Here is a 19,631-nt window from a genome sequence, read left to right on the forward strand (position 1 = left end):
GCATCTTTAGAAGTGAAAGAAAAAAATTTTTAGAAATAAAATTTTTAAATAATAATAAAAAAATATAAATAATCCAAAACCAGTTCAAACACAAACAGATTTTTAAGATGCTCATCATGAAACAGGGATTATGGAAATTAATGACAATGCCAATTATTTATTCTTTCTTTTCATTATTTATTTTTATTCCGCATAAACAATCTTCTCAAAGGAAGAAGGAAAGTATCATTTAGCAAATACAAAAAAGAACAATTAATTTTAGATCTTGTTTTTACGCAGTAGAGTGGGTTGAATTTCATGCTTAATAATAATAATATTACCTCATAAATCTACAGAATCTTTCTTTGTGTAGGATTTATTTGCTGGAAGCTGAAGTTAAAGTGGTTATATGCAATGGTTCATTATGTGGTTTGAACTCTTAATAAGAAACTCAAAATGTATTAAATGTTAGCAAGATGAGAAAGACAGTCCTACATTTTATTTCTTTCATGCCAACAGACAAATGAAAGGTATTATGAAAAGTTACTTATTTTAACAAAGTCTGGTAAAATCTGAGCAAAAGGTTGGCTTGGATTCCTGTTTACATTTGTGGAAATACGAAAGTAGAGGCACCCATATAAACATTCCTCTGCCGTTGGAAGTCTAACTTCTACCAGTTAGATGGTTTAGAGAGGGGGAATATCTACTGGAGACAAGCAAAATAGTCCAGACTGCAGACTAATTGCCGGGCTCCAGTCCTTTCTAGAGTTAATATAGGAGCATGTAAAAATGGTGAAGCGATAGCTTAGACTAGGAACATGGAGAGTGACTGTATGTTAAATGGTGAGGTTTTGAGAAAGAAGCATTTTTCAGCATTAAAGCGCTCATAAAATGTAAAGCAAAATGGTTTGAGAATATTTTTTTCTTAAATCTCAGCACCACTTAAAGAGGTTTCCAAACTGAAAACACAGTGAACAAAGGTGCTGCTGTGTCTCACAAGAGATGTATCCAGCTACAAATACTCTACATGAAGTTTCAGAAAAACAGTAAGGAAAAGTGGGCCTATTTACTCCCGTGAAAGTTATTGGTTTGCTGGGATAGTTACACCCTTGAGATTACAGCTAGCCTAATCAGTGATTGCCCTTATGATTCTGAATTTAACATTTATCTTCTGTTTTGCTTTTTTGTTTGTTTGTTTGTTTTTTTCTGGCAAGAATCAAATATATAAATACACATGTTTAAAAATTCAGTTATAGCAATAAAACTACAGCTTTTTTTTTTTTCCAGACGTTCAGAAATTCTGAAATGTTTAGAGACGATTGATGAAGATGATGATGGAGTTCTGAAAGAAGGGAGCTCAGTTCCTGACTTTGTGACTGCATGCGCACACTGCATGTGCTATGACACATGGCACGTGCCAAGCAAAGCCCTGAGAGGGAGCTCTGCTGTCTGGGTGAAAAAGTAAAAGGCAGAAGTCCCATATGCCATGAAATGGCAGGGCAAGGATCTCTGGAGGTGGAAAGTACTGCTATTAGCAAAAGGGAATTTGCTTGGAGGACTCGGGATGGGAGATGTCCAATGGGAGGCATCATATGTAGCATGAAACAAGGGGTCAGTCAGGAGAGAAAGACGAAGAGGACAAGGGTAGATGTGTGTGTCAATAGCATGAAGAAGAGCACTGAAGCTGTGCGTGGCAGCGAGCTCACCAAAAGGTATCGCCTGTGACTACAGGAATGGCAGAAAGGATAACCCAACAAGAAGTGACAGGACAGTGGGGCTCAGTTCAAGATGAAGACACTTAAATGTAGTATTCTGTCTACATACAGGTGTTTACATTTGAACCAGATATCTGTGCCCTCTAACTGTCAAACTTGAGCTGACATTCACAGTCAATGAGGTTTAAAGGCAACTCAGCTCACCCGAAATAAACATCTACATTTTGCAGTCAAGTTGGTGGGTGTAGAGGAGATGGAAAGACAGATGACGAGATGAATGCTAGGTGAAATCAAAGCTTTATTTATAGCCTTAAGCCTACTTGTATTTGGAAACTAAGAGATAGGAGAAAGGAGGTTGACATAAAAAGAAATGGGAGGGTTAAGAGCGATGGAGACTACTGATTGGGATGGGTTAGTAATGAAATAAGTGAAATTTGTATTAATGAAATAAGTGAAATTTGACATATCTAATCCCAGGAAATTTCAACAGCTGTTTAATCTCCAAATTGGATAAAGAAGTAAATGCTCACTTTTCTCCAGAATGGAAAGTTCCCTAAAGTGAATTAAAAAATTTGAAAAATTTAATTACTACGTTTCGTAACCAAAAATGAACTTTCTAAAGCCTGAGCTATTTCATGTCATTAAGGCTGAACTGCCTTTCAATATTAAACTACATTTTTTACTGCCTGATGGGACTTGTCATTCTTTTCCATATTCTCTCCCGAAGAACAGACTCTGTTCATAGACCATTCACACAATGTACCTGCAATCATGCAAATCCTGTGAGTCTGCTATGTAATATGACTTTACAGAGAATGTAGGAACCAGGGAATCTAGCTCAGAGAAACAAAGGGGGCAGAAGTATAACTTCTGTTGTACTCTACAGATAAAGATTGGTTAACCGATTTTGATGTGGGGGAAAAAAAAAGAAAAAGAAAAGGAATAATTTAAAAGATGTATTCTAATTCAGAAAACCCAAATATTTAATTCATATTTTCAGGAAAGAAAATACAATTATTTTTAACAAAGTCAAGATTTTCTGGAAACCCATAAAAAATTCTAGCTCTTACTGAAAAATTGCCGTCTATTTTACTTACTGCTATTATGAAACTCAGATATGCACTATACAAACAGAGAGTAAAAGGCAATTCTTGCTTCAAAGACCTGCCATCTAAGTAGATCTGACAGAGGAAAAGTCAAAGTAATTTGCTGAAACTCGCACAGAAGTTCCATGACAGAGCAGAAATAAATATCAGCTCTTAAAACCTCCTGACCTGCAAAGGGGTTCAGAGCAGTGGGTGTCATTACAGGAAAATAGAAAGAGTCAACAGCACAGAGGCAAGGAAAGCTTGACTTGGTAGAGCTTTTCAATCCTTTGGCAAAGGCATGTGAAAATTTTTCAAGAGGAGGGATGTGCTGGAAGGTTGGTTTGGATTTTGCAAAGAAAAATGAGCAAGCACTGGGATCTGCAGATACAGAAGCCAGAGAAAATGAAGAAATCTTATTTGGCAAAGGAGTATTGAAGAGCTGAAAGTGGAAGAGAGGAAGTGCCTGGAGTGGAGGGGGCCCTCAACATCACTAGCCCAGAACATCAGGACTCAAACACTGTACGCTGCTTGGACATTGTCTGGTGTGGAAACTGCATGCTGGTGGCAGAATGAAGAAGACTGATTTGGCAGGATTTGCACTGAAAGGAGAACACAAAAGTTGGGTTGTTCAGAATGAAAACCTGATAGCAGAATCTGATAGGTGATAAAGACATCATAATGTATCTCAGAGAATCAATGCAAGTTTCAGATGTGACAAAATGAATGTCAATGAAAAATACAAGTTATGCTGATAGCGATAAAGAAGCAAGGTAAGTATCATTTCCTATCTAAAATCTGATGTCTTTCTAAAATTTTGCATCTCCGAGTAAAATGTACCAGAATAAATCATAAAGTGCAACAGAAAAAAAAATATTTGGCATTAAAAACCATCTACCAAGCCATAGCTGAAACACATGCGAAATTAATCCTCGATCTGACATTAAATCTAAAAAAAAATAAATTCCAGATCCCCATGTGCTGTAACAAAGTCCCTGGTGTTGGACCTCAATGACAAGGTACAGTCATTTGAAGGCATATTACTGATTTTTAAGAACATTTTCTTCTGCAAGTATTGAATTAAAAAAAACCCAAACCACACTTTTGAGCAACCGAAGAACCTTAGGAAAAGAGAGGATGTTGCAAGAACAATCTCTGTAAGAATAGAAAATCTCTCCCTAAAGTCTTTTATGCTTCAAGTACTTTGCATTAATGAGCTGAGCAACGCTTAAAAGAAGAACATGACCCAGCATACTATAGTAATTCAATAATCCAGCAGTCAAATAACTACAAAATAATGCTGTTTCTTGAATCCACCAATCCGAATTTTTTTCAGATACTTTGGTATTTTTTTTTTTTAATATTTCAGTGCTTGCTGTGATTTCTGTATACAACAGCTAACAGGAAAAGAAAAAAAAAAAAAAAGCAACACATATTTATTCCAAGTAACTCTGTGATATGTTACTCCACAGATATCGGTGTATTTTTCTTCTGCTTTTTCCACTAGTATTCCTTAAGGAACAGGCAAAGACAAAGCTTCGTAGAAGTAATGTGAGATATTTAGAATGCAAAACTCCTGTGCCCTTGTTTTGTTTCAGCAACACACTTCTGTTGTATTCACTGTAGAATTTACTCCGGGAGCTAGTGTTGTCAGTGCTAGAATAAGCATCACAAAGTCATTCAGACATGTAATTTCTGATGTCAGAAGAGAACGTCAGAATTACTGCCGAAATAAGGAAGGGATATTTGGAATACAGCAATCTTTCAAAATGTAGCCATTTACAAAAAACCCAGGAAAATTCTCTACCAAACCATTGACCCTGCATTTCATAGAGCCAGCAACTCCTCAGTGACCTCTTTATCAGCCCCAAACGGCACTGAGTTTTCTTTCGGTTAATAGTTTGTACATTAACCAGATGAATGTATTTTGGAAAATTTGAAATAAATCAGATACAGTACATGAAAAACTATTAATATATTTAAAGAATTTACAAATGCTTTGAATTAATGCACATAGCATGCATGCATTTAATCCTCTGTATCTCACAATAATAAAATGAGTAGCAGTCTTTAGAAATCATTACTTAACTGGCTAATTGAACTGACACTGAACTATAAAACACTGGAAAAAACCCTCCTCAGAAAAAGATCTATTACAATGCCTTTTTACTTTGGCTATATTAAATCATTTTGATTCCTGAAACTTTACCAGAGAAAAAAACCAGACGTTATACTGAATGCGTATAAGATACTTTGATATGATCTGTATTATTTCATATCTCTGAATCTGTCAACATAGTCGTCTCTCCTGCACAACAACTACAGCTCCTTTAAGCATCCTCAACAGTATTTAAGCTTTTAAATTTCAAACCATTAACAATGCAGTACCCCCCGAATCCAGCCTTGAACTCTGACAGACACTGATCTCTTTCCTCCCTCCCACACCCTGTTTTATCAGGCACTATTTTATTTAGTAGCCAATTTAAACAGCATAGCACTGTACCTTTAAAAACAAATCAAACAATATTCATATTCCCACGGTGCTGCTAGTTTCCCTTATGCATTGAATCGCCTGTAGATTAAAAGCTCAGAATCTGAAAAGGGATTCTGTTCTGCCGACCAAAGTTCTCTGTAGGAGATGAGGGAGAGGGTCAGTCCCGGAGTCACACACACAACAGGCAGAAAACACACTTGTGATCCTCAGCTTTGGATAGCATCAGAAAGGGGAATAAAAAGCAGAAACACATGGCACACTGAGAACTGGTATCACTTATGGCTTCTAACCAAAGCAGCAATTAAACACCTTTCATCATTCCCCCAAATGCCTGATTTTTGTAAGAACTGAGACACACACACACACACAAAGGCAAATCCCCTCTGAGCAGCAACGAAAACTTAATAACCTACCATTTTCTTTGCACTCTTCTGGAGGTTTAGCCTTTTTCGCAAGTCGTGGATCCAGCCATGATGTTGTCTTTGTGTTATGGCTGAAAAGAAAAGAGATCACTCTGAGCAGACACATACTGAAAGGAATCAAGTTTATTCCTTAAGAAAAAAGGGTTAGTCCAACAAAATTGCAATCGATACACTTAATTTGCTTACTGGTTCTAAGTAGCCCTGAAGGAGGTGTAAGAGTAATTGTGCAAGGCAGCTGTAAATTTGGCAACCTCAGCTCCCTGTCCTCAAAGCAGCTATTTTTATTAAAATCAACTAGAATGTTGCCAAGTTAACCTCATTGAAAATGCAGAACTCATCCAGAGCAAAAGGAATTTATTACAAATACAGTGTTCTCCCGTTGAATGAGTGCAGGCGACAGGATTCTGTACCATTCTCACAGTTTTCAGATAGAATTATTTTCATCTTAAACCTGTCCTTTTCATAAATACAGGTTTGTTATTTCTCACCAGCAGTACTGGCAAGGCATAGCAAAAGTGATGCAAATTACAGCATGCTCCTGCAAAGTCTACATTTCCGGACAGAGTGATTAATGACACTTTGTTTAACAAACCTTTATCTCTCCATATATAATCCTTCCATCGAGATAAAATAGATATGCACAAGCTGAATGAATCATGTGGCTCCTATCTATACTCTGAATAAATCTTTGAGGAATCAGCCATCAAATAGCGTTGAACTGGCACAAACTGTTTTCTGGGAGAATATTATGCCAGATGAATGGATACTTAGCACAGCTAATGAGACTTAAAACCAGATCTTTTCTACTTATACCTTTCCCATAAGCATTTGAATTTGGAGCCAAATATTTAACATATATTAAGAAAGGAAGACTATAAACCAGAAAAGGATGTGATCATTAGTCCTCTATTTTTTTGAGATGCCTTTCCTACAGTACCATCATTCAGAGACACTCCTAACCCATGTTTTATTTATCTGATACATCCTAGGAGGATGCTTGTTCCATACAGTACTGAATTTTTTAGTTTATTATTAATTTGCTGTGTCATTTTAAAGTGTACTTAAGACTTCTTCCATAAACATTAGTATAAGGTGTACAAAATAGGGGACCTGGCAAAAAAAAAATGGATTAGCATGCAATTAGTAGTTGATGAGTTACTGAATAACTGATACAGTCCATGTGGTCCAAACACCACTGTTTCCCCAGGGGAAAAATAAATGCACAGAGCCAGTGCCCTCTCCCACCTTGACTCCCTGTTGAGTCCATGGCAGAGAACTTTTTCTCTGCCTCGATTTCTCTCTCTCTCTAAAACTGGAGGGATGCTACCTACTTCTCAGCATTATTGTCACCATGCTAAAACTTCCTCCACGTTTTGGATGGGAGAAAAGGTAGATGAGAGTTATGTAAGCATAAACTGGCAACTGAAATGAAAATTGAGGCATTTAAATTCCTATTTTAAGCATGCCCTAGTCTAGAACACCATTCACGACAGGTGACGAGGATAAACAAAACCTTCCCTTACTTTTAGAGCAGAGCTGTATTTGCAGAGTATGAAGAATGATAAGCCAAAGGTACGGTAAATTTGAAATCATGCCAGCAGCCCCTGCTAGATTGCAAATGTAACTAAGATGCTTCTCTGAAGCTCTGCCTGCCTGTGGTCTCCTGTAGGATGTATTTTTATACTGCAGTCACAGCCTAACTGCAGCTTGTGCAGACATCGTTGAGGTAGCTTTAAATTAACTAGGGGAGATACTGGCAGCAATGCCACTGCAGCAGCACCCAGCCCAGGGTGGGCTCGTCACCCCAGCACCTGCCCAGCTACTTGGGTGCAGCCAACAGCACATGCTGAGCTCCACGCCACCACGGGTGCCCCCTTAGCAGTGCCAGAGCTCAGCGTGAGCTTGGACATACCTGTGTAAGCTTGCAGTCGCATCTCTGGAGTGTGGGCATGTCTGAACGACTGCCACCCTCTCCCAGCTACTAATTCCGAATGATTTTAGGGACCTCCACTGGTTGTAGGGGACTAAGATTCACAGATAGTTTCCTATGGCTTTAAAAGAGTAATATCTATGACTACTAGTAGTAATGTTTGCTGTGGTATAAAGCAGATCTCAAAGCACTTTACAAAGGAAATAAAAATCACCACCCCTGATTTCAAGGTGGGAAAATGGAGTCACAGAGTCCAGTGACTGCCCACAGCCACCAAACAAACCAGTGGTGGTTGGTACTGGACTCCACGCAACAGGACAGACCAATGCACCAGCTCTAAAAACATCCCTATGGCATTTCTGGAATAGACCCGAGAAACAAGTTTTCAGGCATCTGTAAAGACAGGTGCCAAGCTGAAAATAAGCCCAATTCAGTATTAGTGTTTTAAAAATGTGAATTAGTTGAATTACAGCCTCCAAGGCTTTTGTTGAAACATAACAACAAAAACAACCAAACTGTTATGCTTCCCTTCAGCATAAATGTGGCTTCCATAAACCCAGAAGGACTGATATCTTCCAGTTTTGTGCACTGTGGCCATTCTAAACAAAACCACAAATTAAAAAATAAACAGCTCCTCCAAAAGAAGAGTGATCCTTCAGTCTGCAGCAAAATTTCAGGGAATTAAGATGGTATCTCATCTAGATCAGCTCTTACAACATTCGGTCTCCTCTTCCAGCTACTGTCTCTCAAATCTGTTCATCTACTTAGTAAAAGCAAGACTCATCTACAAGGACTTTATAACAAATGACTGAAGGATCAAAGTACCTTTTGAAAATCATCCCTCTCCTCCTTACCCATCTCCACACCTTCTCCCTTGCCTTGCCTCCCCACCTTATCTTCTGTACTAAACACGCACGTTACCTCTTGCAATGGGACTTTAAATGCTTCTAGACAGGTGCTCCAGTGGGTAAAAAAATCTTTTCCTGCTCTGCAGACAGATCCTACTTGAAAGAAGGCATCATCAACCCCAGCTGCCTTCTAACAAACACCACTGCAGTACCATCAACGTCCTCTTCAGCGGTACATAGTGCTGGCTGCTTGGACCATCTTAGCAACCAGGTACACAGCACACACACACTCCTGCAAGGAGGACAGACATGACTACGTTTGTGCTGCCCTCAATAAAAGAGGGGAAACAAGTAGCCATGGATTACAGCATAGTCTGTTTTATGCACGTCTACTGCTGTCCTGCACAGGAGGTTTATTTGGCAGGGTACTCATCTAGACTCCCTCAGGCCAGCTTTCAAGTTGTGGGTTTTGGAACGATGCTACTTCTGCCATAGTGGATGCAATGCTAGCAGTATCGGCGCTGTTCAGAGTAACTTGTCTTCCAGCAAGGACTAGAACTGGAGTCAGCCAACCGCAGAAACAATAGAGAAGCAGCTTATTCCACACACAGGTAGGACACTTTGGGAACGAGAGGAAGAACCAAAGCCCAGTGATGATGGCATGCTGAATGTCCCAAGGCAGGCTGCAGGGACATCTCGGGAAAGATGCCACATCCCCTGTGTCCCAGGGCTCTACCTATTCCCCCGTAAGCTCTCCAATGGACTAGAATCTGTAAAAGCTAAAGGGAAACAGTATTTCTCTCCTAAACAGTTTTTAATATAATTTGAAAGAAGCCTTGATAGGAAAGCTTTAATTATAGGAAAGAAGACAGAAGGAACAGTAAAATGGCCAAATTAACACCAATGGCAAAAGTAACATCAACACATATCTGCTGCATGAGCTGTGCACGTTAATGCTTTTTGAGGACTAAAAACCTTGTAAAGTGTACTGTGTATAACCTGCCTGCTTACAAGTACACTAATCACATGCGTCCATTTGGGAAGTCTTATAGACAGACCAGAAGGAAAAGGGGCTGGGGACTTACAGATTAGTTATGAATGAATTGCAGATGAATAGCTGTGGCAGTTGTGGAATAAATGCACAAACAGGGAGTTGGAGCAGTTGTCACTGACTGAATGAGAGTGAAGTGATGCAACAAAAGCATCCTGTGAGAAATACAGCTGTGGCTCCACCAGCATTTTCCACTGGCCACTGCTTCTTCATTACTCAGCAATAACTGTACCTCATCATTAAAGTGCAGGTTTAGAAAGTCCATCCTTACACAATTTCAACGACCTTTATTACTAGCTAGGATGATTGAGCTAAGAGACAAGTCGTGGCAAATCAACTATGCATGTCTTAGAAACTGTCTTAAAATCAAGAGCAACTTCTTAATTTTAGAAACTTTGAAATCAGTCAACAAAGGTTCCCCTTGGTTTTGCTTCAAGCAGGTAGAGTGTGGGAATAGCACAACATTTTAAAATTCACCAAATTTGTTACCTCTGCTACATAAAATCTAAACTGCTTATAGGCCTGAAGTGTATTGCAAATTTTAAAAATAATTTTTAAAAAGTCACTCAGTTAAGCAGTGGAGCTTAATATTGTAGCCAAAAGTCAATATAATAATTACTGCTGAGCTAACTTAAACACTCCCTTTTTGCCAAGTATTTTGACCTGGCAGAAATAGTTTATTATACTCAGAGTCCTCTGCTATCAGTTATTGACAATTTTAAACATACGTGGAAAAAATATTCTTCAACTGGTTTAAACAGAGTGAAAGAAAGCTCAGAATACTTCCCAGAAGCCCTGACTCAACCTCCTGCTCTTCTACAGATTTTCTTTGTAGGCCTGCTTTTAGGACTTCAGAGACTGTTTATGCCCCAGTTCCCTGTTACCACCACTAGAGCTAGATACCAGCATCAGAGCCACTCCAGGAATCTCACCAGATACTCCTCCACACTTTTAGAAGTAAAAAGTGTTAGGAACGTGGCTTTTCTTATTTAACAAGGTACTATCTTTTTATTATAATTATTTTTTAGTGTATTATTTTAATTAAGATGAGTTGAATGGATTTGTGTTAGCAATCTGTCAGTTTAAAGCACTTTGACAGGTAAAGTTTCTTGTACTGACAAAGCCCTCAGACGATCTCTTGAAACATTTTTTAAGAGAATATAGAAAGTAGTTACTGACAGTTATAGCCTTAATGCCTTTTGAAAACACTGCAAACCTATTCTAAACTGTGACTCTCGCAAGGCAGGAAATTTGTACATTACTGTGAAAGGCATTTCAGAATGGGTATTTACCAATGTGCTGCTTCAGTGTATTTGGGGACAGCACATATGGGCCTGTTTGGGTTTTTATTGTGAATCCATTAGATTCAAGATGGTCCTCAATATAACAGCTTGAGCAAAAGGGAGTATACGAGACAGAGAAAACCAAAGTGCACTGTAGACTTGCAAATGCTTACTCCTCCCTTCTTTTTGTGTGCCTGAGACGTGTAGATCTGCACAGCTTTTCAGCTAGCAGAATAATGCTTTTCAAGTAATTTGTGTGTAGGGGGACAGTGACAGGAAAACAGAGCATTAAACCAGCGGTTTTGCAATTCATCCTTTGTGGGGTGCTGCCCAAACTTCTTGCACACACGTAGGACAGACACAAAAGGGAGTCGCTCTCCAGCCATGGTTTGAATGGCAGCAGCTGTGACAGCTAGCTTGCACTGCATTTCGTGCTGTCAGTCTGTTAGATGTGCTCAGAGTATGTACGTGGTCCTTAACAGACGACAGGCTCGGGGGTGCCCATCCTATGAACTGCAGATGGCCTTGGGCAGCAGATAAGCAAGGCAGTGGTGGTGCCTTGCAGGAGGCAGGAGCGTAAGACGCTTATGTAAGATTTTTTTAAAAAATACATAAACGCCTAAAGTCTCCTATGGTAATTTCTGCCGTTTAAGTCATTCTCTTAGACTTAGGCAGTTAATTTCTGACAAGAATGGGCTTCATCTCATATGACTTCAGCCACCTAGAAATTACACAGCTAATTGTGTAGGATTCCTCTCTATTGAAGGGAGAGGCACCTATACAGAAAAATTGATCTTTCCTATCTTCCAGTTGGTCTGGGGACCTAACCATATGCTCTTAGTGACACACTAGGCTCTACAGCATCTCCCAAAGGCCTATGGCTCCCACTCCAGAAGGGCGCTGGTTTTCACAGGTTCTGTGCCATGTTCACGGAGATGTGTTGGGCTATTAGTATGTGTCTACAGTAGTGCTTTGGCTCAGATCAGGAGGTCACTTTTCAAGTGAATCTCTCAGTTACCTTCGTTTACACACTGAGCATTCTCCCAGCTTGTAAGCTGTTTTCACTTAAATTTAAACCTGATGGTACGCAGCAAGAGCCCACTTAATGCACTACAAGCTATTCACAGGCAGGCAGCCTACGGCCCCTGAAAAGACCTAGTGGCTGTGGATGCTGGGTCATCAGCACCAAGTGCTTCACTCTGCAGTCTACTGATATTGCTGATTTAGATATGGACATGGATTGGATCAGAAGGAATTCAGACTGGTTTTAACTCAGTCTTGTGGACTGAGCTCAGGGGTTCAGGGGTGGAAAGAATTAGAATTAAGTGCACTCCTAGAGATCAGCTTCTTAGAGATAAACTTTCTTTTTAGTTTCATCTGAAAGGAATCCAGTTCATGCACTCTGAAATGTGAACCAAATCACAGTGTGGTGCATGGAGGCAACCAGAAAACTTGCCTCAAAAGTGTTCTTCTGACACAAATTATATGCTACTGCAGACGCACCTTTGGATATCTGAGGGCACCTTTACTGGTAGAAGCACCTACATTTAGGCAAATTAATTCTGCCCTTATCTTTGGACAGGAAGAATCAGCCTCTGGAGGTAATTATCTCTCTCCATTGACCACAGAAGGAGTCTTGGCAACTGGTTTATACTGGATACCTAATGCTACATGGCAAACCAGGTGAGCTGAAGGAGAAAAATTACAAACCCATTGCAAATATCAGTGGAAAGGTTTTGGAAGAGCAAGCCTGCAGAGCAGAGCAGCAGAGACCTTTGGGGGAAAGACAAGAAATAAGAAGGTGAGGAAAGACAACAGGATTTGAGCTGGCAGTTTGACCTGGATGTCAGCATAGATAAAACCAGCAAGTGAGAGCAAGGGACAATACACCACTAGTACAGACTGAGAATGTCTTTATAACACCAAAAGACAAGAGATGAAAGAAATTCAGCATTCCCCAAATTCTTTCAAGTTCTGCCATCTCCCCATTCCTAATTATTTTGTCATGAGGGAAGGAAGCTGTCTCAGGAGAAAGAAACCAAGAGAGATCTTTTCTGTTGCCTGTCCCGCTGTATGTCATGTTGAAGTCCAAAGAGCATTAGAGATCTGATCAGTGTTATGCTGAACAAAACTAATGAAGTCAGTACAACACGTAACCAAGGAAAAAGAATTACAGAAATCTATGATCATATAAGAGACCTGATGATTTAGAACTGTCCACACAATAAAGTCATACTGACACAAAATGGCTTGTTTCCCAAAGATGAAGAATCACATCAGAAGTGAATATTAAAACAGCATATGAAAAAAATTCCTTCATCTTAATTACTATTTAATTAAAGTAGCAGACAACTTCTCTTTAATGTCTTTGTTGGCAACATGGGCAGTGGAATTGAGTGCACCCTTATCACAGCGCTCTCCAAACTAGCCAGCTGCAACAAGGTCTTTTACCATCACATACCAGCATACTCTTCACGCCAGTCCCTCTGCTGCCTTCTCCTAGTCTCTCCTCATCCAGGGCACGCTCTCTCTTCCTCGGCTGCTCTCTCTTCATTGGCTCTCAACCACTTAACAGAACCAGCCACAGCTGCACCTTATCTACATTGGCCAACCCACCACCCCTGAAGCCAGCCCACATCTGTATGTTATCAATATTAATTAACCTGCCTTTATTTCTCTACACACCCTGAGCAAGGCTGCTGATGACACCAAGCTGTGTGGTGCAGCTCCCATGCTGGAGGGAAGGGATGCTATCTAGAAGGACCTTGACAGGCTTGAGAAGTAGGCCTACCTGAACCTCATGAAACCCCATAAGGCCAAGTGCAAGGTCCAGCACCTGGGTAGGGGCAATCCCAAGCACAAATACAGGCTGGGCAGAGAATGGACTCAGATTAGCTCTGAGGAGAAGGACTTAGGAGTGTTCATTGACAAGAACCTCAACATGAGCTGGCAATGTGTGCTCGCAGTCCAGAAAGCCAACTGTACCCTGAGCTGCATCACAAGAAGCATGGCCACCAGGTCAAGGGAGGTGGTTCTGCCCTTCTGCTCCACCCTTGTGAGAGCCCACCTGTGTTCAGCTCTGGGCTCCCCAAAATAAGAAGAGCATGGACATATTGGAGTGAGTCCAGAGGAGGGTCACAAAGATGATCAGAGGCCTGGAGCACCTCCCCTATGAGAGAGTTGGGGTTGTTCAGCCTGGAGGAGAGAAGGCTCCAGGGAGACCTTGTAGCAGCCTTCAGTACCTAAAGGGGCCAACAGCAGAGCTGGAGAGGGACTTTTTAAAAGGGCCTGTAGTGACAGGGCAAGGGGGAATGGCTTTAATCTAAGAGAGGGTAGAATCAGACTAGATCTAAGGAAGAAATTTTTACGGTGAGGGTGGTGAGGCACTGGCACAGGTTGCCCAGAGAAACTGTGGATGCTCCATCCCTGGCAGTGTTCCAGGCCAGGCTGGATGGGACTTTGACAACCTGGTCTAGTCCCTGCCCATGGCTGGGGGGTTGGAACTAGATGAGCTTTAAGGTCCCTTCCAACCCAAACCATTCTATGATTCTATGAAATAACCATACAGCCAAAATGTGGTGAATTTCAGTATTATACAGTGATACACTAATGATGTAACATGCAGAAGTGCCAAGCTGGCTTATAAGAGATCAGGTAATTCCTGCAGAATATGGAAGCGATCTTGAGTGGGTAGGAGGGTGTACTTCCACCTCAGTACTTTTAGTATCTTCTAGTACAAAAGATAAAGTTATCAAATGTAATGGTGTAGCCAGGCTTAACTCATGTATCCTGTTTTCTCGTGGTGAACTGATGTAGCAACCAAGAACAGCTATCATGATTCTTCAGGTAAGCAAGATGTTAGGGTAAACACATTATCCCTGCAAACAAAAGACTTTCCTACATTAAAAACTACTAAGGAGAAACACTGATCCTATCGAAGGCTGTAGCAATATTCTCTAGAAACAAACTAGGTCAGAATTTTACTTTTCTAATTTGTAGCTGCACTTCTTTTCAGGTAACACGTGAAATAGTACCAGCTGTATTTGAAAACTTAGTGGCTGTTTTTTTACTGTGAAGAGTCCTTTGCAGAGGCCTATTTTATAGCTGTTTTGTAGTCTTTTATGGTCCTCATAAAAAAAGCAGCTTTAACAACTAGGAAAGTTATTACAACAGGTCCAAAAAAGCAAAGCTGACTATGCTGCTTGGAGAAGCAGGTGTTGAAGTACAAAGAGACTGAATGTTTGTGAGATGTACTGGAAAGTGGTTCGTTAAACCCCATGTGGCCAAATTCTCCTAACAATCATCACCACAAGTCAAAGAAGATGATAATTTAAAGATGTGTTACAGAGGTTTCAGTTTATTCTCGACTCTTCTCCACTAACAAAACAATTATTAATATAGTATAAGCAAAGAAAACCATATATGCTTTTGAACATATAAATAGCTTTAGTTATGGGCTCGATAATATCCTTGAGACTACTCGTTAAGGCTTAGTTGTAGCTCAGCTTAATGAACTGCAGATCTTCCTGGTTTAATGTCTTAATCTCCTGCACCCCTTCCAGAGAGCTCTGCTGCCTATAGGTGGAGAAAGGGCGGGAGAGAGAGGCAAAATCAATTCTGACTTTTATAAATAAGTATCACAATGTGTAACCGACTCTACAGAACACTCTGTAATGTAATTGTGTATGTGATGGAGTTGGAGAGTTGGGTGAGGGCCACATTTAAGGCTGACTGCACACGATAGCAGATGCACTGAGAATCTTGGTCCTTTTGTATTCCCTTCAACACTCTACCGGACCAACACAGCAAACATCGATTGCTTGGGATCCAACACAGCCAATGTATGGGGTTTGAAAGCAGTTGGCAAGGTGAGGTCTGAAGGCTATGGGGAATTGCAGCCTTTCCTTAGCCCTGTGAAAGGGAAAAACTAAAAATCAGTGATGCCTACAATTTATTTAAGCACGCTGAAATAGGTCACACTCGTCAGCTGTATTTAAAGTAGGAAAGAAGGAGCAGAACTGGAGGTTTTTTGGTGGTATTTCAATTTATATACGCTGTTTTAATTATTGCATGTTCTCATTAGCATATGTTCTCAATGAAAGCAAATGTATGAGATGGACTCCTGTCTGTGTGGTGTGTGCCTGTATTTGAAAATTCGGAGTCATATGTAAGGGAGACTGGAGACAGCCCAAGAAATGGACTTAAGTAGCTTTTCCTGGAAAACAGTGGTAAGCATTATGCAGTAAGAAGGGATGCTCTTCCTGTTCTGTCTATGAATGCTAATATAGGTAAATATAAGGTCATGCACCTATGTAAAAAAGGGAAAGAAAGGAAGAAGCAGACCAAGCCACGCTCTAAAATACAACCAACACCTGAATCATCTAGTGAATCTAGTATATTTATTTTTTTTCATTTTAGTCCTTGAGGCAGAGGAAATTCCTTCCACTGTGCTTTACAAAATGCTCACTGGGCCATTAATGATGAGCAAATAAATAATACTGTCTACAGACAGTTATCTTTCTTCTTACGAAGTCACTCCCTCTCTCACTGTAAATCCGCCACGTTACTTCTGATGGCAGTTTCGATAACTGAGCTTAGATACAAATTTTAGAGGTTAGTTTGAGGTGAACAAATTAAAATGCGATGATGAAATCTAAGACCTTTGGGTATACCTGGGACAACCTGGAACTTGAGATCACTTGCTGCTTGGAGTCCTTAGGGTTTAAAGGCACAATTCATATGAGCCTCAAATAAAGCAATAAAAGATGTTGCCTAGTATGACTTTTTTCCCACCCATTGTGATGTACATTTTAAAAATGTTTGGTTTTCATCTATTATTTAATAATCTAGTACAATCTTTACTACTGTTCGGGGAGATGTTGTTAGACAAATAGGTTTTTGTTGTCTTTTTATCTTTCCGTTTTTTGTGAAAGCAAATGGAGTCTCTTCATGCCATTAACCAAAGTGACTTGTAAACAAAGAGGCAATTTAACAGCATCCCCACAGCATTACATTCCTACTTAACCCTGTGAAGACTCTGCAATGTGAAAACTCAAACGATCAAAGAGTTGTTCCTTTGCTAGATTCTAGTAAATAATCTGGTATTTTTACAGATGTGTAATTGCACTTTTTTGCAATTACATTATTCAAGAATATAATCCCAAAGGCAAGGAGCCCTTACAACAGTCTGTCTATCCAGTCTGCACCTCTGATTGATTTCTCTGCTTTACATAACATTCATTTAGTGGAAGTGAATGATGAGCATTGTCAGAACTGCAGTGTAAACCAGAGCATTTCCAGGAAAGGAAGTAAGCTGTAACATCAAAGGGATTTGTGGAGTGGAATGGTTGCTCTGCAGAGCGGCAGGGCTATTTGCATTCACTGTATTTATTACAAAATAGACATTTATTTTCTATTAAATTGCCTGTTGCAGTATTTACCCATGTCACAGTTTCGTGTGTTAGTGGCCTACCCATCGTCCTGTCCCCCACCCCCGAAACATATCACAGGTTTTTGTTAGAAGTGATATAAAAGTGCCACATAATTCAGTCTGCTCTCTGTCAGAGCATTAAATATGTGCAGAAAAATTATATTTGGGAGTGAGGTAAAAGGGAAACAAGGGCTTGATCTAGCCTGGAAGTTATTGTAGTTTTTCTCTGCTTGCTTGGGCTAAGTTACTATAATTACTCTTTTTCTACAATGAATATATTTTTGCTCTTTTCAGCAAAGACACTTTTGTTTTCATACTTACTGCTCTTTTCAGCATTGTATGTACCAAAAGCTATGGTTGATCATACCAGTGTTCATGACAAATCACGCGCACAAACTTTATTCTTATAATTTGTTTACATTTCATGTGATAGTAATAAATATTGCATAGAATAAGGAACTTAAAGTAGGAGTGACACCTTCAGATGTTATTTTTACCTACTAATAATTCAAATAATGGCTAACACTCCAAATTATTTGAGGCAGCTCCTTCAAGAAAACATAAATGCCACTGCTGCCTCTGCAGGAATGTTCTGCTCATGGAGGTTTCTGGGTTTTTTTGTGGAACATGATGTTGTATGAACTCACTGATTTGCTGTGCTCTTATTCCGGTAATGTGTATTAATGACAGCATGCAGAGATGAAAGAACTTTTATATCCATTTGGTCAATGAGTGGGCTAATTAGCAACACGTATGTACAGTCTACCAAGAGGAAAAGATTTCTACACATAATAAATTCTCCTTATTGTCCACTCATTTGTTTTATTATTTCTAAATATAGCATACCCTCCACCTACTGTTTACTAGCTAGTTTTTAGCCTTCCTATCTTTCTTCCCTTAAACTGGCAAAAAGTCCAAACCTCTCCACCCCTGTCCACAAAAGGAAGAACCCAGCGACTGTACCACATTCCTGAAAGCACCAGAACAGCAGAAAAATCATGCTTTCAGCAGAAGAAACAACAGCTTTAATTGCTTTCATTGAAGTGTTAAGCAGTGCAGTTACCTATCTTGAAAAAGAGCATGCTTCCTCGTAAATCAGTGATGCAGGGATTGCCACCAGCTCTGGGGAGTCTTGACAGCCACAACATTCCTGCTGTTATAATGAGGAGTGCAATGCTCCCCTCCACCACACAAACCATTTCCCCGCCCAGTTAAATATGATACAGCTATTAGAAAGAGAAGAAATAAGACTCACTCAATAAAGTAGACTTCCCCCTTTTCTGTATAAGCCATTTCCCAGTTATCAGGCAGTGGGCCCAAGTCATCATTGTCTTCAGGTTTAGTCTGCTTTGTTACATCCATATCCTCCTTTGCCTCTTCAGGCTGTGTATATCCTGGTGCAGAACAAGGCTGGGTGGAAGACACCTCGCCTGAGACACCTGTACTCTTCTCTTCATGTTCACTTGATTCTGGAAGAGAAGAAAAAATACAGGCTTTGGATATCCAAGTTAATGTTGGAGAATTTACCAGGTGCAAGTCTCCAAGGGATACTCTATGAACTGCAAGTCTTGACATAAAAAGGAAAACTCTGTTTGGTTTACACAAGGGCCCCTCTGATGAAGCATTTTATCTGGAACACAATAAAATAAAGCAATAAAACCAAACTGAAACAAGAAACTAATAAAGAGCCAAAGAGTTCTGGCTCATTGTGTCCCAGGAATCCTTCCAGGCCAGCAGTATGCATCGAGCAGAAGGCAGCTTCACATCCAGCAGCACTACTTTCTTCTGCCTTAACTTTTCAAACTATATGCTATAAAGTAACTACCCTGCTGTTTTACTGCAGACAACAGATCTTTTTCAATTAAAAAAGTATATACACGGATTGCTTTACCTATATCCATACATCAAAGAAATCAATGTGACATCCATCAACTCATAGCAATGTATTAACTCTATAAGAATTGGTTGTTATTTCGTTACTGATTAAAATCTGTGGGAGGCTTAGTTTCCCACAGCCAATGCCAAATGCTTCCTATACCCAATGTGGTTGTGTCTCACTGTGGCTAAGAACATATTCAGGAAGGATCCCTCCTTTCCCATGTCCTTTTCAGTACTTGATCTTTCATTTTTATTCATTTTACTTTCCACAAAGTCAGATATTAGAAAATGTGGTGTCCAACAGTATCTCTACCACCATCAGTTCCCACCGTCCAGTCTTTTAGCTAAGCAAGTGTGGTAGAACTTAGCGATACTTGGTAAAACATCCACTGAACACAAACATAACACAGAATCACAATGATACCTTAAAAAAATCAGCTAAATGGGGATCAGCTGTGCAACATTAGGATTCTAAGTGTGCCTTACCCACATTGTTGAATACTTATATCCAGGCTT

The 19,631-nt window shown here is 39.9% G+C and overlaps 1 protein-coding gene across 12 annotated transcripts in view; it reads right to left on the bottom strand.

The window, feature by feature from the left end:
• The window catches only part of MAGI2 (membrane associated guanylate kinase, WW and PDZ domain containing 2), a 755,552-nt gene that overhangs the window by 229,689 nt on the left and 506,232 nt on the right, over positions 1-19,631 (bottom strand). For all 12 annotated transcript variants that reach the window (XM_056340978.1, XM_056340976.1, XM_056340974.1 and 9 more), the window contains 2 exons: positions 18,493-18,706; positions 5,687-5,766 (listed from right to left, as the gene is read on the bottom strand). In XM_056340978.1, the coding sequence (XP_056196953.1) occupies positions 5,687-5,766; positions 18,493-18,706 (294 nt within the window). The remainder of the gene's footprint in view (positions 1-5,686; positions 5,767-18,492; positions 18,707-19,631) is intronic.

Source organism: Falco biarmicus, chromosome 5 (genome assembly GCF_023638135.1).
Source record: "Falco biarmicus isolate bFalBia1 chromosome 5, bFalBia1.pri, whole genome shotgun sequence".
Classification (NCBI taxonomy): domain Eukaryota; kingdom Metazoa; phylum Chordata; class Aves; order Falconiformes; family Falconidae; genus Falco; species Falco biarmicus.